Source organism: Urtica dioica, chromosome 4, assembly GCF_054948205.1.
Source record: "Urtica dioica subsp. dioica isolate 48M chromosome 4, U.dioica_male_clone48M_v1_H2, whole genome shotgun sequence".
Taxonomy (NCBI): domain Eukaryota; kingdom Viridiplantae; phylum Streptophyta; class Magnoliopsida; order Rosales; family Urticaceae; genus Urtica; species Urtica dioica.
Genome location: NC_142759.1, coordinates 6,138,676 through 6,150,696, shown reverse-complemented (window position 1 = coordinate 6,150,696; position 12,021 = coordinate 6,138,676). Strand labels below are relative to the sequence as shown.

General features: G+C 37.7%; 3 protein-coding genes across 3 annotated transcripts; 2 read left to right on the top strand and 1 right to left on the bottom strand.

The window, feature by feature from the left end:
* The first annotated feature begins 1,380 nt into the window (after nucleotides 1-1,380).
* On the top strand, nucleotides 1,381-4,736 carry LOC149399729 (L-ascorbate peroxidase 3-like). The gene is made up of 9 exons (XM_089613886.1): nucleotides 1,381-1,652; nucleotides 2,073-2,197; nucleotides 2,484-2,533; nucleotides 2,692-2,757; nucleotides 2,833-2,881; nucleotides 3,210-3,292; nucleotides 3,387-3,466; nucleotides 3,584-3,686; nucleotides 4,327-4,736. The coding sequence occupies exons 1-9, from the start codon at nucleotides 1,534-1,536 to the stop codon at nucleotides 4,522-4,524; spliced, it is 873 nt and encodes a 290-aa protein (XP_089470012.1). The 5' UTR covers nucleotides 1,381-1,533; the 3' UTR covers nucleotides 4,525-4,736.
* A 223-nt stretch (nucleotides 4,737-4,959) lies between these two features.
* LOC149399728 (L-ascorbate peroxidase 3-like) lies at nucleotides 4,960-7,499 on the top strand. Its single transcript, XM_089613887.1, has 9 exons — nucleotides 4,960-5,178; nucleotides 5,474-5,598; nucleotides 5,697-5,746; nucleotides 5,840-5,905; nucleotides 6,630-6,678; nucleotides 6,765-6,847; nucleotides 6,923-7,002; nucleotides 7,092-7,194; nucleotides 7,264-7,499. Exons 1-9 carry the CDS (start codon nucleotides 5,066-5,068, stop codon nucleotides 7,444-7,446), a joined length of 852 nt encoding a protein of 283 aa, XP_089470013.1. The 5' UTR covers nucleotides 4,960-5,065; the 3' UTR covers nucleotides 7,447-7,499.
* On the bottom strand, nucleotides 7,472-9,765 carry LOC149399727 (Tetratricopeptide repeat (TPR)-like superfamily protein). The gene is made up of 4 exons (XM_089613884.1): nucleotides 9,489-9,765; nucleotides 9,179-9,391; nucleotides 8,927-9,082; nucleotides 7,472-8,614 (listed from the first exon to the last, which is right to left on the bottom strand). Exons 1-4 carry the CDS (start codon nucleotides 9,654-9,656, stop codon nucleotides 7,754-7,756), a joined length of 1,398 nt encoding a protein of 465 aa, XP_089470010.1. The 5' UTR covers nucleotides 9,657-9,765; the 3' UTR covers nucleotides 7,472-7,753.
* Nucleotides 9,766-12,021: the final 2,256 nt, after the last annotated feature.

Here is a 12,021-nt window from a genome sequence, read left to right as displayed (position 1 = left end):
GGCCCTACAGCTAGACTTTATGTTTTCTTACGGGTGAATTTTGTAAACGGTTTCATAAACATGATTCCTTATATATTTATATATAACCTGTAGCAATATAGAAAAAATAAATAGTACAGGATCCGATACAATTGTCATTCTCTTCGGTGGCTAGAATTAGATAGATAGATGTTCTTGTGACTGTTTTTTTTTTTTTTTTTGGTGACTGTTGTAGCAGCCTGGCATTGCTCTAACCCACGTGTCTACCTATCTAGGCTTCCCATCTTTTTCTATTTTTAATTGCTGTAAAGCTTAAGCTTTCCCCCTATAATCATCCCATATCCAATTTACTAATTCCCATTCTATAACTATTTATTGGGCTTCAACAACTCCATTTGCCATCTTTGAAGATGCTTGTTAGGCTGGTTTTTCTAGTCGTATCTGCACGGATCTCAAACATAAAAAAAGATATATATATATAATTAGATGTATTTATATGCCACATCTCTAATATCATGATTTTCCTCAAAAGTAATTGCACTTCTAATTATTGGGTTAAATGATATGCTTGTAAAGGTGTAAAAGGGTCGGATCGGGCCGAGTCGACCCTTTTTTTAAAGTCTAAAAGAGAATCGGGCTCGAGCCCAATCCAAATTCTTTCATTGGAGGACCGAGTCAAACTTAAAAAATAGAAATTTGAGCCCAATCAAAAACCAAACCCACGATTCTCGAGGCCAAGGGCCCGACCTTCGAACTTAAAAGGACTTGAAAAACAAACTATAATCATAAAAAATAATAAATAAATGTTTTTTGAATTAAAAAATACAATTTTAATCAAAATAACAAAAAATTTAATAAAAATTTTCATATCATTACTAATAATATTTAATTTATATGTTAAAGTATTCTTATAAATAAAAACATAAATTAAAAAAAATGATTGTATTTAAAAAGGGTTAGGCTCGAACCGGATCCGGGTTGGAGTTATTGAAGACCCGGATCGGGCCAACCTTGAGAGGCTATATCTAGGCCCTGTCCAGGCTCTTCAACAAGCCTAATTCTGCTCGATCATTTTTCAAAAAATATTGGTCTGGCCCTAAATCAGCCAAAAAAAAAAAGTCGGATCGGTTAGTACACAAACGCCCGGCCCAATAACAACACTATATGGCCCATTGTTATAGTGTTTGGATCCCAATGTCGTCGTGGCACAGATATGAAGAAAGATAAGGAAAAACTGCTAGCACGCGCTCTCTACTCGCTTTCCGCTGCGTCTGACTCTCACATCTGTATCTCAGGCACTTAAAATCTAAGAGTTCGTGATTCTTTTTCACGCGCTATGATCTGCGTCGATTGATACATAGTCCAAATCTAAAATCCAATGAAAATTAAATAAAATAACTAACAATATCTTTTTTTCTTGGAAATGATAATAGAATAGTGTGCAACAAGTTTCGTTTTCCATTTTCATTTCTACTCCTACGGTAGAGCTGAGTTTGTTCGTGTTCTTTGCCGAGATAGAAAGAAAAAGCTTGCCAGGGTTTCGAACGAGCTCCAATGGCGAAATTTCCGGTCGTAGTTGACGCAGAGTACCTGAAGGAGGTAGAGAAAGCTCGCCGAGACCTTCGAGCTCTCATCTCCAGCAAGAATTGCGCTCCGATTATGCTTCGTTTGGCGTAAGTTTGTTTGTTTTTTCCGTTTGTTTTTCCCTTTATTAATTATCTTTAGAAATTCGCGCGAAAAGAGAGTCTTGTTTGCGTTGTTTCGCCTTATGAACTGTTACAAACGTAGTTTTGGACATTTGATTCAATAGTATGGTGTTTGGACTCAGGATTGAACTCTAGTACAGATGAGGAATATATAAAACAAGAAGAAGAAGAATTCAATAGTATGGTGTTTGGACTCAGTTATGGCTATTGGCTAATTCTGAGATAGGGTCAAGAATCGAACTTATAAGTTCAAACGAGTATAAGAAGAGTTTCTTTTCAGAGAAGATTAATGAAGTTTAGTATATATTCGGTTTTAGATTTGAAACGAAGGCTTTTCAGTGATAAGAACAGTACTGCTATTTATCAACTTTCTTTTACTTTCCGCAGATGGCATGATGCTGGAACTTATGATGTTAACACAAAGACTGGAGGTCCGGATGGCTCTATCAGGAACGAGCATGAGTTGAGCCATGGTGCAAATAGTGGCTTGAAGATTGCAATTAATTTCTGCGGTGAGATTTCGTTCTTTGTAGTTCGTTTAATTTATGGTGATTATGTCTCTATATTAGATTGAAGGGGTTGCAGAGTAATGAATATGACTGGAGAATGAGATCATTGTCTGAGAGTTCAAAATTTTCTGGTTGTTAAGTACTGATATGTATGGAGTTCATATTAGTTGGAATTCCAAGGACATGACGAGTTTTTGGGAATCAAAGTTTTCCATCGTGTCAGTTCTACTTTGTTGAAACCAAAATCGTTGGCTTCTCTTCTCATCGTTATTTTACTTTGTTCTTTCAGAAGAGGTGAAGGCCAAACATCCAAAAATTACATATGCTGATCTTTACCAGGTGATTTTTTCCTTATCTTTTTGTTGCTTCTGGTCTTTGTGGCAAAGAAAGTCATGCAGTACATGAAGGGACTATTCGGTTAATTTATAAGTACAAGTGTAATTTAACAGTTCTGTATAGTTTACTAAGAGCTTGTAGCTCAATTTTGTTTGGTTTAGCTAGCGGGAGTTGTTGCAGTTGAAGTCACTGGAGGCCCAACAGTTGAATTTGTTCCCGGAAGAAAGGTACATTAAGGATGTCTCTTAGTTCTAAAAAAAAAAAAAAAATCATAGTTACTGTTCTAAATTTTATTGGACCAGGATTCAACTGAATCTCCTGAAGAAGGACGTCTTCCAGATGCTAAAAAAGGTTTGTATGGTTAGATTTGTCAGTTTCATTATGCCACAACCACACTAATAATGTATGAGTAATAGATCACTATAATTAAAACCTATAACTAGAGCTGAGTATAAGCGTGACAGATCACCAGTTTCTCCAGTTTCATCCTCTATCGTTGTCCAACTTGTAAGAACTTTGGATCAATGTGTAGTCACAAAAGAGATTAACTGACAAATAGCAAGTATTGTATTGACATATTTTGTAACATAACATTTTAAGTCAGACAAAAAAGAGGAAAAAATAAAATGAATTAGTTTTGATCATATAACCTGATTTTTTATTTCCAACTCTATTTTAGGGGTATCGCATTTGAAGGACATATTTTATCGCATGGGTCTATCTGACAAGGACATAGTGGCTCTTTCTGGGGCCCACACACTGGTTTGTAACTCTCTTGGATTTCAAATCCATTTTATCGTTTGTACGGAAAATTAAAATACGCAGACAGCTCATCGTTTGATTGATTCTCTTCAAGGGAAGGGCACATCCGGACCGATCAGGCTTTGACGGCCCATGGACGAGCGAGCCTTTGAAGTTTGATAATTCATACTTTGTGTAAGGAAATCACCAAAATATTTTTCCCGCTTCTGATTCCTTTGTCCACAATTTTCCTCCTTTACCTTGAGGTGATTCAGATAAGTTCTAAACCATATATCTCATAATCATTTTTAGGGAGCTTCTGAAAGGAGAATCTGAGGGACTGCTGAAGCTTCCCTCAGACAAGGCTCTGTTGGACGACCCTGCTTTCCGAGGCTACGTTGAACTGTATGCCAAGGTGATTTACATTCCCGTCTCTATCTCGGACGAAACTCAAATTTTATATCTCGCTTCATCATCTATATCATGCTGATGGGACTCCGGATACTGATAGTGATAATTGTGGTACACTTACACTCCTGTACAATCAAACAGTAACAAAATGGAAATAAACTGGTGATCGAGCAGTTTTATAGAGGAACTAAGTGCAAGATAGCTTGAGTATTGATGGACATGGTTAGATAAAATTGGCATACAATTCAAGAGGAGAGGCAGGCCAATCTCTTCATTTACACTGCTCTACTACTAGAATAAAACCCGATTGACCCCCCTGATGACATTTTTACTGAAACATGATTAGATACATGAAATTTCTCCCAACTCAACTAGGTGTCTGATACATCATCCATATATTATTGTGATACGAACTTGTGTATTTTTGTATTACCGAGAATATGAACGAATGGATTTCGGAGATGGCTATTGGTCATTGATAGGCTCTTGCTCCCTCCAAGGAATTTCTTCCTCCCACTAGTCTCTCATACACATTTTTATGAACCTATTCTCTGTTAACTTATTCTATGATTGACCCCTAAATATCTCTTATTATTATAATATCCTCAATACCTAAGTTCGAAACATATTGCTGTAAATGGCAGGACGAGGACGCATTCTTCAATGACTACGCGGAGTCACATAAAAAGCTTTCAGAACTCGGCTTTGCTCCGCCTCGTCAGCTGATTTCTGATGAAGTTGCGACGAGCGAAGTGTTATTGCTGGCGGGAAGTGCCGTGGGAATCGCCGTCACCGCGGCCGTGGTGGTCCTCAGTTACTTTTACGAACTCCGCAGAAAGTGAAAAAAAAGAAGAAGAAGAGAGGGTCTTCTTTCTTTCTCTCTTTATCAAGTATCAAAACATTACATTATAAATAGTTAATATTCAAATAAATTTTAGCCTTCTCTTTGCTGTTCTGTATTCCTTATAAGCTTTAGCTCTGAGGTCAGAGTAAAACTGAGCCTACAAAGCAGTGTACAATTATTTTTTTACAGGTTATTTGCTTTTGTGCTCAATATTGTCTATGTCTTTTTTTTTTTTTTTTTGGTAACAAATATATATTGTTGAAAACAATAAGCAGTAGAGTGAGATGAGTAAGCAAGCAAAAGTAGATATTTTATTCTTTTCCTCTTCCAACAGCAAACTACAAAAATGCTTTCCTTCTTTCTTGACATTTCTTGATTCTTCCTTCACCTTCTTTCTTGAGTTTTCATGATTCTTCCTTCACCTTCTTACACAAACACAGACAATTATATATATATAGTCATAGACTTGAAAGAACAAAGCAGTACCGGTGTCGAGTATTAACCTATCGTTCATTTTTATAGTAGTATTATTGGTTCTCATGGCACCACCAAAAGTGGGTGACGAATATGTCAAGGAAATTGAGAGGGCTCGAAGGGAACTGAGGGCTCTCATCTCCTCCAAGAATTGTGCTCCTATCATGCTTCGTTTAGCGTAAATTAGTCTTCATATTTTTGCTCAACTTCTTGATATATTTTAGTAAATTGACAAAATGGTTTTAGCTAGATGGAAATATGTGGCTTGTGTTATACTCTGAAAATATGATAAGAAAAGATATCACAGTTCTCTTTGCAAGCTCATTGGATCATAGAAAACGATAAATTTACATATTCAAGTTAGTCAATCATAGAGCACAAGTGGTCCATTTGGAAATTATTTTTTTTGGTCTCTAGATTTCCATGAACGAAGATTACATAAAAAGTTAAATCAGGAAGTAATGACGTGACAGATGGCACGATGCTGGAACATACGAGGCTAAGACAAAGACAGGAGGCCCAAATGGGTCTATCCGCAACAGAAAAGAGCTGAGCCACAGTGCCAACGCTGGTCTGAAACTTGCTGTTGATCTTTGTGGTAAAAACTCTCTCTCTCTCTCTCTCTCTCTCTCTCTCTCTCTCACACACACACACACACACATAATGTAATATACTGAGCCATTAATAATGTTTCAGAGCAAGTGAAGGCCAAACATCCATTCATTTCCCATGCAGATCTCTACCAGGTAAATCCCAGTTTCAAAAACATATACCTCATCGTCTTAGAAATATTTGCTACTAAATCATTTGTTTTCATGTTTCTTGTTATATCTCTTTAGCTAGCTGGAGTTGTTGCAGTGGAGGTCACAGGCGGTCCATCTATCAACTTTGTACCTGGTAGAAAGGTAATAGTGTATATATATACACACACACACACTAGTTCCGGTGAATGCACTATATTTAATCTCTCACAAAAGTCGTCGTTTATGTGATTTGTTGTTTGTACTGAATGTCGTTTTTTTCCTTCAATATTTGTCGTTTATACATGGAATGTCATTTTTACGTAAGTCGTCTTTTTTGTGATTTGTGCTGAATGTCGTTTTTCTGATTATTAGTCGTTTATCCATGGAATGTCGTTTTCACGTAAGTCGTCGTTTTTTTTCGTGTGTTGAATGTCGTTTATCTCATTATTAGTCGTTTACACATGGAATGTCGTTTTCACGTAAGTCGTCGTGTTTGAGATTTGTCGTTTGTGGTGAATGATGTTTCTCATTATTAGTCGTTTCTACGTGGAATGTCGTTTTCACGTAAGTCGTCGTTTTTGTAATATGTCGTTTTTTCATGGAATGTCGTTTTTTCATGGAATGTCGTTTTTTCATGGAATGTCGTTTTTTCATAGAATGTCGTTTTTTACATGGAATGTCGTTTTCACGTAAGTCGTCGTTTTTGTGACTTTCCGTTTGTGGATAATAATGAAGAGAACTCGAATCACCTATGCAAGTTGTACAAAATAGAAAGTAACAGAGTATAAACGGGAATACCAAAATGCTGTTCATTTTCTATATATATATATTACTTATGATTGCCATGTAATTACTGATCTTGTTTTTTTCCCTCTCTCTAAACTAGGATTCAGATGAATCTCCAGAAGAAGGACGGCTTCCAGATGCCAAACAAGGTAGATATATCATATAATATAAGTATAACATTTAATTGTATCGTCAACGCTCGAGTTTAGAATGAATTTTCGTGATATTTTTTAAGGAGCTTCGCATTTGAGAGATGTTTTCTATCGCATGGGACTATCCGACAAGGACATCGTGGCTCTCTCTGGAGGCCATACCTTAGTAAGCTTTATATATTCTCTCTCTTTTCTTTATGGCTCAAATATCTCATTATATTTGTTATAAAATACGGATTAGGGAAGAGCACATCCTGAGAGGTCAGGGTTTGATGGTCCATGGACCAAAGATCCTTTGAAGTTCGACAACTCGTACTTTATGTAAGAGATGTATAATTCAAGTTTATTATATCTATCTATCATTTTTGTCAAGATATCAATGTAACCGTGTATATATATATGTCCATCAGAGAGCTTCTTAAAGGAGAATCAAAAGGGCTGTTGAAACTTCCAACCGACAAGGCTTTGGTCGAAGATCCAGAGTTCCGTCGCTACGTTCAGCTCTACGCTGAGGTAAACAGAACAACGAAACTCGTGATTATAGGTATTCTGTATCTAAAAATGATTTTGATTACAAAATAGGACGATGACGCATTCTTTGTGGATTATGCCGCGTCGCACAAGAAACTCTCGGAGCTCGGCTTCGTGCCACCTCACTGCTGCACCGGAAGAGCGAGCGTCCTCGTGCTCGGAGTAGTGGTTGCTGTGATTGCCATTGTTGTTGCAGTGCTATTTATCTCTCCCAAAAAAGCCTCGCTTGAATGATTAAATAATGAAACAAAACACCGAATGAATAAAAAAAATAAAAAAGGAACAAAGGAAGTTTTTATTATTCAAGGATTGAAGTAAGAGAATGATAATTAGCTTCTGCTATCAACGATGAATGATCAATAAAAATAAATATTTATTAGAGAGGAAGTATGGAAATTCTAACGCTCTCTCTTCTCTTTCTCTCTTCATCCTCCAACAGAAATGTTGAAACTCGAAGGAGAACAAGTTCATCTCCGGCCTAAAAGTACAATAATTAAATCTAATTCAGGTTAAAACAGTAAACAAAGCAGCAAACCAACAATTAGGTGGTCATTTTCAGGCCCTTTGGGGTCGGAGTCGGACTCAAAGAGAGAGTAATGTCCTGAAACACCTTCAGTCTCTTCTCAACCTTCCTCTGAACCTGAACCTGAACCGCAACAGAAGAAGAAGAACTCTCCGACACGGGCTTCTTCAGTGAGAGCTTTTGTGCCAAATCTCCGCTCTCAACAATGGGCTTCGAGCCCAAAACAGCCGACATAATCGCCTCCTCGAAATCCTTACTATCCGGCAACAAGTCAGCCTTCTCCGCCGAAAGCCTCCTAGTCTTGTTGTTCTCAATCACCCCGATCTCCGCCAAAACCGGCTTCTTCTCCAACCCGCCCGCCAAAGACCTCGTCCTCTTCAGAGTCTCTCCACCGCCACAGGCCGTCGGAGGCGGGTAAAACGGCTGAGCCGACACGTTCAGCGAGTTGGAAGAGTTGACATTCTCGTCCCCGAACTCGTCAGAAAGCGATGATGACGTGGCGGAGGCTGTGGATGAGTAGTCTCGGCATGGGTGGGGCTGCCAGATGGAGGAGGAGCCGAGGAAGGCGTCGAAGAGGCGGCTCTGCTCGACTCTGTCGGAGCCGCAGCGAGTTAAGAGGTCGGACTCGAGGTCGTTGAGCATTTGCTGGGCCCGCTCGTAGGCTTTGAGATGGGAGTCCGTGCCGCGGGGCCCGTTTTCCACGGCGGGTCTCACGCGCCGTAGATTCTCTTTTGCCTCGGAGATTCGGCCTTGCTTCATCAGGCAGATTCCGAGGTTGCACATCTTGTTGTTGTCGGCCGAGATTGTTAGGGCTCGTCTGTACGCGTCCTCGGCTTCCACGTAGTTGTGTTGTTGCATCAGAGCCCAGCCCAAATTGCCCTAATTGATCATCATGGAAGAGAGAGAGAGAGAGATTGAGATATGGTTAGAGAGAATTTAAGTACAAACATTCAAGTGAATCAATCCTATTCAATTCTCTAGTTCAAGTCAAAGCCCATTAAGTTAGGGATGTCACTCGATTTCGTTGTTAATCGAGGGAATCCAATTCAATTGTCCACTTCTTCAATGTCGATTTTAGGGAGTGAGGTTAGGTCTCAAGTTTATATCAATACCCAATTTCAACCAAATTCATGAAAAAATAAATTTAGAAAGATAGAGCATGTGTATGTGTGTGCGCGCGCGTATTCTTACGAGTAATCTGGTGGCTTCTTGCTCGACGGAGACTTGGAATTTCTTTCCCTGAGAGCGAGCGGTTTTAGTTCGCTTCCCGTTGAAAGCGAGGCCTTTTTGGATTAAGAACAGCTTGTGCCTCAGAAGCCCCACCTGGTCGTCCAATCTTCCACACCTCTGCCAACAAACCCCCAAATCAAATCAGCTTAGAGAAAAAAATAAATAAAAAACGTAACAGTTTAAACATATAGAGCTTTGAAAAAGTTCTCGAACCTTGTAGAGATCCAAAAGAATGTTGTCGAGAGACTCCTGAGCCTGATCGGAGCACCGATGCCTCAGCGATTTAATGGCTTCGATCGCTTCCTCGGCACGATTCTGCTGCTTCATTACGATAGCCATGTCTTTTAAAGCGCTGTCGACTCTATCGCCGGAGTTTATCGCTGCCCAGAAAAGAGGAATTGCCTTCTCTGGATCCTTGTCCACCAACTACACCACACACAAAATTTAACCGAAGAAATAAATCAGAAACTCGTTTCTATACTCCATGTATAAAATATTAAGAATTTCCTTGGAGTTGACTTACCTGGACATTTTTGGCTCTAACATAAGGAGTGTCACCGACCGGCACTTTGTGGGCCACGTGGAAGGACTCCGAACGGGTTCTCAAAACTCCGATGGGTTTCGCCGGAGAAGATGGGGCTGATTTTGTCGGCCTGAAGCCCGGCGGTGCGTTCCACATATCTTGCAGCATCTTTTTTTTTTCTAGGGTTTTAATTTTCGGGAAGATATTGACAGAGATATGGGAAATCGGTTCGTTTGGTTCGGAGATTGGAACAGAGATGTAGGAAAGTAGAAGAGTGAAGGTTTTGGTGAGGAAGAAGAAGAGAATAAAAGAGGGTTTGAAATGTATTCGACCGTTGGGGGTTACCGTTTAAGAGAAACTAGCCGTTGCGTCAATTTTTTTTTCCTTTATCATACAAATTTCGTAATGTATGTATTTGCATCTATGACCCGACTTTTACGGTAATTAATAGGTTTATTTTATTTTGCACTTTGATAATTAGAATACTTTGTGATAGACTATTTTTAATCGGCGATTTGTTACCTTAGAAAGATTTTTTCACTTCTTTTCTGTGTACTTTTAAATGTCTCCTTCAACCTTTCTTTGAAGTATCAAAAGTGTTATTTATTTTATTTTTATTTTTTAAAAGTGTTATTGTACATTTTTGATCTGATATTTTAGAAAATATGTTTTAAATAACGTTTTCAATATGATCATTACCTTTAGCTAAGTAACCCTAATGAAACATAAAAAAAAATATTTGTAAGTAATTAGGCCACTTTAAACCTGTGATTTTGGATCTAGCCTATGTTTGACAATTTGTAGGGATACAGTCAAATGGCTTATGTGGCAATAATTAAGGTCTGATTTGCCCTTATTTATTAACAAATTCGTCACTTTCTCTCTCCTATTTTTTTTCAAATAATTTTTTTTGCATCAAAACTTCAAAAAATCGTATCTTTCTCATACGAACTCGAAATTGAGTGATTTCAGATCCTACAAATTCGTGGCGTCGAGATCTTCAAAAATAGACCCATTGTGTTTGATGAAAAATTATACATCATAGTTACGTTTCCATTTATTTTTTTGATAATTTCAAAAATTTCCAGTTATTTCCATATTTAAGGTAGTAACGTGATTTTTCTACATCTATGGTATTAAACATGATTTTTCATCAAACACAGTAGATCTATTTTTGAAGATCTCGGTGTCACGAATCCGTAGGATTTGGAATCACTCAATTTCGAGTTCATATGAGATAGATATGGTTTTTTTGAAGTTTTTATGTAAAAAAAAAAGTGTAGGAAAAAGTAGGAGAGAGAAAGTGACGAATTTGTTAATAAATAAGGATAAATCAGACCTTAATTATTGCCACATAAGTCTGTTGACTATTTCCCTAAAAGTTGTGAAACATAGGCTAAAAACAAATTTCATAGTTTCATTTTGGCTATTTTCCACCTGTTTCTACTTTTCTCTCTATCGTTCGCTCTATTTTCTTTCATAATTCGAAGCTCTCATATCGATTTATAAAAGTTAATATTACTATGGAATTACTATTATTAGTAGATATTAATTTATAATTGCATATGGTTAATATAATTCTACATATGCATAAAATCAATATCGAATTAAAATCGTCTTTGTATTCCTCATTGGAATAAGACAACTTACCTTGACGGAGAATCTCTAATTGAATCCATGTTTGGATAGCAATGAGAGGCTGAAACTTAAAAAGTTTGACTCTCTAATCAACGGCTCGTCGTCGTCTTCTTTTGCGGATCTCAAAGTTGTATATACAACTTGATTGCATGCAAGGACGAAGCCACAACCAGTCCAGGGGAAGGGCTTTAGCCCCCTCAAATTTTTGTTTTTGCTTTTTTTTTGTTTTTATAAATTATTATAATTTTTTACCTAAAAATTTATAAATTAGCGCCCCGAGATTTTTTTTTTTTTTTTTTTTTTTTTGCATATTAATCATCCTCTTAATCTTATTCCCCCTCTCTCTCAAGTAGTTAATTTAAGAATAAAATATCTGACTTTATTTTCTTTATTTGTCTCATTTTCTCTCTCACTGTTATTTTCTTAATTTGTTGCAAATGTATTGATTTATAATCATTTTTAATGATTATATTACTATTGTTAGTACATATATATTTATAATTGCTTATTATGGATAATATACATTTACATATGCATGTTAGAGCCCATGTAAAAATAAACATCGAATCAAAATTGTCCTCGTCTTTCTCGCATGATTGCACAACCTTCCTTGACATATGACAGTAAATCTATAATTGAATCACTATTTGGATCTCCATGTTCTTCTCCGCGGCGGCCTTCTTGTTCGAGTCGCAGCTGCATCTCAAGAAGGTCCACCCTCGACGGGAGCATCGTACACCGCGTCCTCCAATGTCGAAACGTCAGAATCATCTTCCGAATCCGATCATCGTCGGTTGAGGTTGAGTCTCTCCTCCTAGGTGGCTCTCCTCAACTTCTTACTGGAGGAATCTCCGTCATTGATGTCGTCATCTTCGTCGTGGAAGATTAGAGACAT